At 50.8% G+C, this 10943-nt stretch overlaps 1 protein-coding gene across 1 annotated transcript; it reads right to left on the bottom strand.

Moving 5' to 3' along the window:
• Positions 1–360: 360 nt before the first annotated feature.
• LOC140193690 (interferon-inducible GTPase 5-like) lies at positions 361–2378 on the bottom strand. The gene is made up of 3 exons (XM_072250856.1): positions 2353–2378; positions 1125–1833; positions 361–471 (listed from the first exon to the last, which is right to left on the bottom strand). The coding sequence occupies exons 1-2, from the start codon at positions 2356–2358 to the stop codon at positions 1144–1146; spliced, it is 696 nt and encodes a 231-aa protein (XP_072106957.1). The 5' UTR covers positions 2359–2378; the 3' UTR covers positions 361–471; positions 1125–1143.
• Positions 2379–10943: the final 8565 nt, after the last annotated feature.

Below are 10943 nucleotides of genomic sequence, written 5' to 3'. Positions count from 1 at the left end.
GTGTTCCTTGTTTTATTGTGGGTTATTTTTGTGTTGCATCTGATTTGGAATAACAATTATTTGGTTCTCCTTTGCTCTTGTGCCCAGGACATGACATCGAACAAGCCTGAATCTTGACATCCGCAACATGAGTTTGCGGCCCCTGTGCTAAGCTGCTGGCCCTGCTATTGAAGGCAGGCATGCTGTGCGCGTTCTTTACCACCCGTCTACCTGTCTGGCCACTTTCAGGGAGCCGGGACTTGGACCCCAGGATCCCTGTGCTCAGGGTCCTGCGTGAACTCTGTCTTGCCCCTTTACCTCCTGAAGCGCAATGCCTCACACTTAGGGAGACGGTGGAGAGGAGAGGAGGCTGGTGGCAAAGCTTTTATTGGCTGAGGATGCCCAGTGTGTTCTGGGCATAGAGAGTGAACGCGACCCTTCCCATCTGCAGGTGGTCGGGTGCTAGGATCCGCATGGCAGGGCGGTCTGGGTCTGAAAAGAGAAGGTTTGTATTTGTTAAGCGCTGGTGTCACCAGAGGAGGTCCTGAAGCAGTACGTGTTGTGTGACTGGGCCAGTCACACACAGCAGGATCCCAGGAACTGATCCTGAGCCAGGTCATCTCTCGGGAGAAAGAATCTCCCACACCACCGCCCCCCGCCCTCCGCCGTGCTCTCCCTCCCTCTCCGTTTTTCTCCCATGTTTTTGCATCCAGCATACAACATACTCCTCACCACCCCACCCAAAGCGTGCGGCTCCCACCTCGCAGCGCAGTGATCCCTCCTCACCCCCCACTTGGACTGAACCCCACACAGCAGTTGAGTGAGATGTGCTTGAGTCAACATCTGTGAGACCGTGGTTGAATGTGCGAGTCGGTAACTGAGTGTGTGCAAATTTCGGAAATGTGTGAGCGCCTTTCAGCAGGTGTGTGTGTGTGAGTGAAATGGGCAGGTTTATGAGCGAGCGAGTGTGTATGAGAGAGAGAGAGTGAATCAGGGTGTGTGAGAAAGGGAGAGAAAGGGCAAGTGTTTGGCAGGCAATTCTTTCAGATGTGAGAAAAAGTGTGAGTTTCTCAGTCCGAGGGTGAGTAAGGAAGTGCACACACACCCCGGGTGCCTGGATACCTTGTAGTCGGCAGCTCACTTACACTACGGCCGCCTCGGTCCTCAGTCGCGGGTGGAGAACTCGCCGCCGAAGGCCTGCATGAAGTCGGGGAAGTCGTAGGAGCGGGGCTGCAAGGCGGAGAGCAGGAACACGCGAGGCGCCTGCACCCCAGCCGCTTGCAGTCCCTTGGTGAAGTGCCGGCGGATCTCCCGCAGCAGCTGAGCCTGAGTGAAGCTCGTCTGCTGCGTTTGCCGGACATAGACATCCACCTTAGTGCGGACGAAGAAGAACTGCTTGCCTGTCTGCTCGATGTTCCGGGCCAGGTTCAGCACCTTCTCGTTCAGCCGCGAGCCGCTGGTGAGGATGAAGAAGTCAAATACAGGGAGTCCTGGTTCCTCCGGCGCCCGCTGTGCGCTGTCGTCCGCCTCCCCCTCGATGCCGGGGAGGTCCCAGAGGATGACTCGGGGGTTGTTCGGAAAGACGAATGACTTTGGGGTGTCGGAGGAGTCCACCTCCTCCTCTCCCACCACCTCCTCCCCAGGATCCCTCAGCATCGCCCGGACCAGCGTGCTCTTCCCGGAGCCCACGGGACCCGTCACGGCCACGTTGATGGGGCGACGGTCACGCGGCTGGGAGTAGGACCCGCGGCGACCCCCAGAGCTCCTCATGGGGCAGCGGGTGGGCGGGCTCGGTTTCGGCCTCAGGTAGCTGATGGTTACCAGGAGCAGGTCGTAGAAGAACATTATCATCTCCTGCCGGGGAGAGAGGAGAGGGTTCACGGCCCGCACTGATCACAGGCAGGCTCTGCGCGGCTTTCTGGGACCTCCACGTCCCGATGGGGATCCCGCAGCCTGTATTCCCCACCTCACCCGCGCCTTCCATAACACGGACCAGGGGAGAACTTAAGCTCTCCCCTGCGCTCGCAGTAAATTCATAGGGATCCCTTGTACCCGGGAACACCCTCACACTCAGAGAAAAGGAAACTCCTGTTTTATTCCCACCCACTTCCCTTCCCAGGGATTCCCCGAAAACCGCTCGGAGACTTCCATCGTCTCTGGGGGACACACTTGGGATTCCCCTTCCGGACTCTGAAAAATAGCCGCGGGATCCCTGCGAGCCTGGGAACACACCTGGGGGAATCCCCTCGATCGTGCGAAACACACCGGAGACCCCACGCTGACCCTGCTCACCTCCCCCCCGATACCAATCGACCCTGGAGAATACCTCCGGGAGCCCGCCTGTACCTCCTACTCACACCTCTCCCTAGTTACCTCCATGGCACCGGCCGCCCGCCACTCCCAGCCGCACTCCGGGAACCCCCGCATGGCGATGAGGCAGTAACCAAGGGCGGGGCCTACGACGTCACAGGACATCATCCAATCAGCAGGCAGCCATGGACAGTGACTTCCCAATCTGGATGCCCCGTGACGTCAGGGAGACTCTGCAAAGCCGAGATGCTGGAAGTTCTACGTGTTCCGTGGCCGTCGACCGATCGGCCCGATGTGGTGGGTGACGACACCAGGCGGCGGCCAATCCAGCGCGGAGTTGCATATTAATGAGGTGTGACCAAGGTAACGTCCTGGGTATGATTCTAAACTACAACCGGTGATGAGGCTCTGATTGGGAACTTTCAGATCTTTGGGGAAAGTGGAGTTACCCCTTGGTCATTCATTGCTCCCAGGGCCGCTCTGACCCGCAAGGGTTCCTGCTCAGGATACGAGCGAAGGCCAAGGGCAGATCCGGCAGGTTCAGTAACTGAACTCATGACGGAGAAGGCGGATGAGCTAGGACCTCAAATGTCAACGCTATAGTACAGGCGGATGAACATTTGGGAAGAGGAATGGCGATTTCTTTAGTTCGCCCAACGGTAGGCAATAGCAAACCGCCGTTGCTAGATACTAGATTTCCTAGAATCTATTTGCTAAGAAAACCATGGTCAAACTCACAAAATGTATCACACGACAACAGCGTCAAGAGGCTCTTCAAGACAATTCCGAAGATGCTTTGCTCGGTAGGGTTGATTCTGGTCAGCAGGAGATCCCCGACCGTCATCAAGCTACTGCTCATAAAATTCAAGTAAAACAAAAGAAAATTATTGCCACTTGGAATGTAAGAACCCTATATCAAGCAGGAAGATTGGACAATGTGATAAGTGAAATGGGAAGACTAAAGATCAACATCATGGGAATTAACGAAGTTCGTTGGATAGGTGCTGGAACATGTCAGAATAGAAATAAAACACTAATTTATTCTTGTGGAACATCCAAAGAGTGGGAATAAACGGGACCTTTTCAGAATGGCAGGCAGTGACTAGTGGGGTACCGCAAGGCTCAGTGCTGGGACCCCAGTTGTTTACAATATATATTAATGACCTGGATGAGGGAATTAAATGCAGCATCTCCTAGTTTGCGGATGACACGAAGCTGGGTGGCAGTGTTAGCTGTGAGGAGGATGCTAAGAGGATGCAGGGTGACTTGGATAGGTTGGGTGAGTGGGCAAATTCATGGCAGATGCAATTTAATGTGGATAAATGTGAAGTTATCCACTTTGGTGGCAAAAATAGGAAAACAGATTATTATCTGAATGGTGGCCGATTAGGAAAAGGGGAGGTGCAACGTGACCTGGGTGTCATTATACACCAGTCATTGAAAGTGGGCATGCAGGTACAGCAGGCGGTGAAAAAGGCAAATGGTATGCTGGCATTTATAGCGAGAGGATTTGAGTACAGGAGCAGGGAGGTACTACTGCAGTTGTACAAGGCCTTGGTGAGACCACACCTGGAGTATTGTGTGCAGTTTTGGTCCCCTAATCTGAGGAAAGACATCCTTGCCATAGAGGGAGTACAGAGAAGGTTCACCAGATTGATTCCTGGGATGGCAGGACTTTCATATGAAGAAAGACTGGATGAACTGGGCTTGTACTCGTTGGAATTTAGAAGATTGAGGGGGGATCTGATTGAAACGTATAAGATCCTAAAGGGATTGGACAGGCTAGATGCAGGAAGATTGTTCCCGATGTTAGGGAAGTCCAGAACGAGGGGTCACAGTTTGAGGATAGAGGGGAAGCCTTTTAGGACCGAGATTAGGAAAAACTTCTTCACACAGAGAGTGGTGAATCTGTGGAATTCTCTGCCACAGGAAACAGTTGAGGCCAGTTCATTAGCTATATTCAAGAGGGAGTTAGATATGGCCCTTGTGGCTACGGGGGTCAGGAGGTATGGAGGGAAGGCTGGGGCGATGTTCTGAGTTGGATGATCAGCCATGATCATAATAAATGGCGGTGCAGGCTCGAAGGGCCGAATGGCCTACTCCTGTACCTATTTTCTATGTTTCTATGTTTCTATTCCATACTAATGGAGTGGGAATTCTTATCGGTGAAAGCATGGCAAAAAGTGTTTTAGGACATTGGGCAATATCAGAAAGAGTGCTCCTTGTTAGATTCAGAGGACAACCATTTGATTTAGCAGTTATACAGGTATATGCACCAACAGATGGAACAAATGAGGAACCATAGAACCATAGAAACTACAGCACAGAAACAGGCCCTTTGGCCCTTCTTGGCTGTGCCGAACCATTTTCTGCCTGGTCCCACTGACCTGCACATGGACCATATCCCTCCATACACCTCCCATCCACGTATCTGTCCAATTTATTCTTAAATGTTAAAAAAGAACCCGCATTTACCACCTCATCTGGCAGCTCATTCCATACTCCCACCACTCTCTGTGTGAAGAAGCCCCCCCTAATGTTCCCTTTAAACTTTTCCCCCCTCACCCTAAACCCATGTCCTCTGGTTTTTTTCTCCCCTTGCCTCAGTGGAAAAAGCCTGCTTGCATTCACTCTGTCTATACCCATCATAATTTTATATACCTCTATCAAATCTCCCCTCATTCTTCTACGCTCCAGGGAATAAAGTCCTAACCTATTCAACCTTTCTCTGTAACTGAGTTTCTCAAGTCCCGGCAACATCCTTGTAAACCTTCTCTGCACTCTTTCAACCTTATTTATATCCTTCCTGTAATTTGGTGACCAAAACTGAACACAATACTCCAGATTCGGCCTCACCAATGCCTTATACAACCTCATCATAACATTCCAGCTCTTATACTCAATACTTCAATTAATAAAGGCCAATGTACCAAAAGCTCTCTTTACGACGCTACCTACCTGTGACGACACTTTTAGGGAATTTTGTATCTGTATTCCCAGATCCCTCTGTTCTACTGCACTCCTCAGTGCCTTACCATTAACCCTATATGTTCTACGTTGGTTTGTCCTTCCAACGTGCAATACCTCACACTTGTCAGTATTAAACTCCATCTGCCATTTTTCAGCCCATTTTTCCAGCTGGCCCAAGTCCCTCTGCAGGCTCTGAAAACCTTCCTCACTGTCTACTACACCTCCAATCTTTGTATCATCAGCAAACTTGCTGATCCAATTAGATAAATTCTATGAAGAGCTTGATCAAGCAAAGAATGGATGCAAATCTCAAGATATTGTTATTGTCATGGGAGATCTAAATGCTAAAGTAGGACAAGGTGCTGATGGAAATACCATAGGAAAATTTGGACTAGGGGAAAGAAATGAAGGGGGTGAGAAATGGGTGGAATGGTGCAAGATGAATAATCAGGTCATTATGAATGCCTACTTTAAAAACCATCCAAGACACTTGTGGACCTGGAAAAGTCCAGGTGAGAACACCAGAAATCAAATTGACTTTATTACTATAAACCAAAGATTTAGAAACTCAGTGACTCAATGCAAAATATATCCAGGTGCAGACTGACCAAAACCCAATAGTATGTCATGTAAAAGTAAAACTTAAAAAACTAAAGAAGCAAAAACTTGAACAATCCCTTGACTACTTTCAATTAATTAAAGAAAAAAAAACTTAAGACAAAAATTTAGAATTGAAGTAAGGAATAGATTTCAAAGTCTAGAAATAGAATCTGTTGAAGATGATAGCAATCATGTAGAAATGAAATTTAACTCTCTAAAGTGCCTTGGTAGAATCAGCGAAGTTAGTGATTCCTAAAAAAGAAAAAAGCACAGAGAATAAATGGATGACAGATGAAATCAAAAATCTAATGGAAGAAGGGAGACGGAAGAAAGCAAATCCTGTAGAATGTAAGTCTTTAGATTAAAAAAAAGTTAAAAGCTTATGTTTAAAAGCCAAAGAAGAATGGTTAAACCAGGAATGTGAACAACTAGAAAGAATCCCTGTTACTGATCCAAAAAGGGTACATCAAGAAATCAAGAATATCACTGGTAAAAAGCTCCTCTGTTCTTCAGGTGGATGTTTGAAAGCAAAGGACAGTACCATTATCAAGGAAAAAGATGAGATTATGAACAGATGGACTGAGTATATTCAGGAATTGTTTGAAGACAATCAAGGCGAAAAACCAGAAATTAAGAAAAACATTGAAGGTCCAAGTATTTTAAAATCTGAAGTTCGTAATGCAATAAATAAGATGAAGAAAGGAAAGGCAGCAGGTCCTGATGAATTGGTAATAGAACAAATTATCACCCTTGAAGATTATGGAATTGAAAAACTTACTGATTTAATCAATGACATTTATGAAACTGGAATAATACCAGATGAGAAGAAAGAATCGGTATTTATCACTCTTCCTAAGAAACCTAGAGCAATAGAATGTGAATTACATAGGACCATAAGTTTAATGAGTCATATCACCAAGATACTTCTAAGAATTTTGATGACAAGAGCTAAAAGTAAGATACAAGCTGAAATAGGTAAAGATCAATGTGGTTTTGTGAAAGACAAAGGTACAAGAAATGCAATATTGATGTTAAGGATACTATCATAACAAGCTATTCAAATGCAAAAGATTTGTTTGTTTTATCGACTACACAAAAACATTTGATAAAGTGAAGCACAATAAGTTATTTAAAATACTACAGAAAACTCTAGATCTGGATTCAAAGGACCTCCGCCTAATCAGAAATCTGTACTGGGAACAAAATGCCGCTGTAAGTATAGATGGAGAAGTGAATTTTAAAAACGCAAACGACAGGAATTCTGCAGATGCTGCCAATCACCTGTCCAGCTCTTGGCTCCATCCCTCCCCCTCCTGTCTTCTCCTATCATTTTGGATCTCCCCCTCCCCCTCCCACTTTCAAATCTCTTACTAACTCTTCCTTCAGTTAGTCCTGACGAAGGGTCTCGGCCGAAATGTCTACTGTACCTCTTCCTAGAGATGCTGCCTGGCCTGCTGCGTTCACCAGCAACTTTGATGTGTGTTGATGGAGCAGTGAGTCAATTTACGAAAATCAAGAGTGGCGTTAGACAAGGGTGTGTTTTCTCCCCTGATTTATTTAATTTGTACAGTGAAACAATATTACAAAAAATAAGAGACATCTTGGGAATCAAAGTTGGCGGTGAAAACATCAATAATTTCAGAAATGCAGATAACACAGTGTTAATTGCAAGTACGGAGGAAGAACTACAAAACTTAATTGATATAATTGTTAAAGAAAGTGCAAAAATTGGTCTATCTATCAATTGCAAAAAGACAGAATGTATAGTGATACCCAAAAAGAAGGAGAATCCTATCTGCAGGCTGAGAATAAACTGGGAAGACATAAAACAAGTAGAGAACTTTTGCTACTTCAGAAGCTGGGTGACATCAGATAGCAGGTGCGACTTGGACATCAAAAGAAGAATAGGGATGGCAAAAGACACCTTTACGAGAATGAAGAATATACTGACCAACACTAAACTAGGCATGACAACCCATCTAGTTTGAAATGTTACGTTTCTGTTATATGGCTCAGAATGTTGGACAATATCTAGTAACATGAGGAAATGAATTGTAGCACCAGAGATGTGGTTTCTGAGGAGGATGCAAAGAATATCATGGACGAAATAAATATCTAATGAGGATGTCATGAACAGAGCAAACACAAAAAGAGAAATAATGTATGAGATCATGAAAAGGCAACGTACCTTCATTGGACATGTGATTAGGAAAGAGGAGTTAGAATGCATGGCAATTATGGGAAAGATTGAAGGGAAGAAAGCAAGAAAAAGGCAAAGACAAATAATGATGGAGACAGCAGCCAGAGAACTGGAAATGAATGCCAGTGAATTGATCCACTTGACCCAAAGCAGGAATGTGTGGGCCATGGCAGTGAAAGCTGAAACTGGGCACGGCACCTGATGATGATGATGACCACAGTAACAGTGAATATTCAATGATTGGCTGCGATGATGATGTCTCAGAGTGGCATTATACACCTGGTTTCTGCTGTGGGAGGGGGCTGTAAGGAGGAAGCGCCATGGCAGCAGGTGAGGAGGGAGTGCTGTGGGTGCGGGTGAGCAGGGAGTGCTGTGGGGGGGGTGAGAAGGGAACACTGTGGGAGGGGCTTATGAGGGAACGCTGTGGGGGGTGAGGAGGGAACACTGTGGGAGGGGGAGAAGAGGGAACACTGTGGGAGGGAGTTATGAGGGAACGCTGTAGGTGCGGGTGAGGAGGGAGTGCTGTGGGTGCGGGTGAGGAGGGAGTGCTGTGGGGGGGGTGAGAAGGGAACGCTGTGGGAGAGAGTGAGGAGGGAACGCTGTGGGAGGGGCTTATAAGGGAACGCTGTGGGGGGTGAGGAGGGACCACTGTGGGAGGGGGAGAAGAGGGAACACTGTGGGAGGGAGTTATGAGGGAACGCTGTAGGTGCGGGTGAAGAGGGAATGCTGTGGGAGGGAGTGAGGAGGGAAAGCTGTGGGAGGGAGTGAGGAGGGAACACTGTGGGTGCGGGTGAGGAGGGAGTGCTGTGGGGGGGTGAGAAGGGAACGCTGTGGGAGTGGGTGAGGAGGGAATGCTGTGGGAGGGGGTGAGGAGGGAACACTGTGGGAGGGGGTGAGGAGGGAACACTGTGGGAGGGGGTAAGGAGGGAACGCTGTGGGAGGGGGTAAGGAGGGAACACTGTGGGAGGGGGGTGAGGAGAGATTGCTGTGGGGGGGTGAGAAGGGAACGCTGTGGGAGGGGGTAAGGAGGGCATGCTGTGGGGGGTGAGGAGGGACTGCTGTGGAACGGGTTGAAGAGGGAACGCTGTGGGAGGGGGTAAGGAGGGAACGCTGTGGGAGGGGGTGAGGAGGGAACGCTGTGGGAGGGGGTAAGGAGGGAACACTGTGGGAGGGGGTAAGGAGGGAACGCTGTGGGAGGGGGTAAGGAGGGAACACTGTGGGAGGGGGTAAGGAGGGAACGCTGTGGGAGGGGGGTGAGGAGGGATTGCTGTGGAATGGGTTGAGGAGGGAGCACTTTGGGTGGGGTTGAGGAGGGAACACTGTGGGAGGGGTGAGGAGGGAGTGAGGAGGGAACGCTGTGTGAGAGGGTGAGGAGGGAACACTGTGGGAGGGGACGGTGAGGAGGGAACACTGTGGGAGAGGGTGAGGAGGGACTGCTGTGGAACGGGTTGAAGAGGGAACGCTGTGGGAGGGGGTAAGGAGGGAACGCTGTGGGAGGGGGTGAGGAGGGAACGCTGTGGGAGGGGGTAAGGAGGGAACACTGTGGGAGGGGGTAAGGAGGGAACGCTGTGGGAGGGGGTAAGGAGGGAACACTGTGGGAGGGGGTAAGGAGGGAACGCTGTGGGAGGGGGGTGAGGAGGGATTGCTGTGGAATGGGTTGAGGAGGGAGCACTTTGGGTGGGGTTGAGGAGGGAACACTGTGGGAGGGGGTGAGGAGGGAGTGAGGAGGGAACGCTGTGTGAGAGGGTGAGGAGGGAGTGAGGAGGGAACGCTGTGTGAGAGGGGTGAGGAGGGAACACTGTGGGAGGGGACGGTGAGGAGGGAACACTGTGGGAGAGGGTGAGGAGGGAATACTGTGGGAGGGGGTGAGGAGGGGACGCTGTGGGAGGTTCGGTGAGGAAGGAGCAGTGTGGGAGGGGTTGAGGAGGGAGTGTTGTGGAACAGGTTGAGGGGGGAGCACTGTGGGAGGGGACGGTGAGGAGGGAACGCTGTGGGAGGGGACGGTGAGGAGGGAACGCAGTGGGAGGGGACGGTGAGGAGGGAACGCTGTGGTAGGGAGTGAGAAGGGAACGCTGTGGGAGGGGGAGAGGAGGGAATGATGTTGGAGGGAGTGAGGAGGGAACACTGTGGGAGGGGTGAGGAGGGAACGCTGTGGGAGGGGTTGAGGAAGGAGCGCTGTGGAATGGGTTGAGGAGGGAACACTGTGGGAGGGAGTGAGGAGGGAACGCTGTGGGAGGGGGTGAGGAGGGAACGCTGTGGGAGGGGGAGAGGAGGGAACGATGTGGGGGGGGTGAGGAGGGAGCGCTGTGGGAGGGGTGAGGAGGGAACGCTGTGGGAGGGGTTGAGGAAGGAGCGCTGTGGAATGGGTTGAGGAGGGAGCACTGTGGGAGGGAGTGAGGAGGGAACGCTGTGGGAGGGGGTGAGGAAGGAACGCTGTGGGAGGGGGTGTGGAGGGAGCGCTGTGAGGTGTTGAGGAGGGAACGCTGTGGGCGGGGTTGAGGAGGGAGCGCTCTGGGAGGGGGTGAGGAGGGAACGCTGTGGGAGGGGGTGAGGAGGGAACGCTGTGGGAGGGGGTGAGGAGGGAACACTATGGGAGTGGGTGAGGGGGGAGCGCTGTGGGAGGAGTGAGGAGGGAACACTGTGGGAGGGAGTGAGGAGGGAACGCTGTGGGAGGGGGTGAGGAGGGAGCGCTGTGAGGTGTTGAGGAGGAAACGCTGTGGGCGGGGTTGAGGAGGGAGCGCTCTGGGAGGGGGTGAGGAGGGAACGCTGTGGGAGGGGGTGAGGAGGGAACGCTGTGGGAGGGGGTGAGGAGGGAACACTATGGGAGTGGGTGAGGGGGGAGCGCTGTGGGAGGAGTGAGGAGGGGACACTGTGGGAGGGAGTG

This window comes from Mobula birostris, unplaced genomic scaffold (genome assembly GCF_030028105.1).
Source record: "Mobula birostris isolate sMobBir1 unplaced genomic scaffold, sMobBir1.hap1 scaffold_714, whole genome shotgun sequence".
NCBI lineage: Eukaryota > Metazoa > Chordata > Chondrichthyes > Myliobatiformes > Myliobatidae > Mobula > Mobula birostris.
Note: the sequence above shows the minus strand (reverse complement) of the source record. Positions and strands in the feature narration are given on the sequence as shown.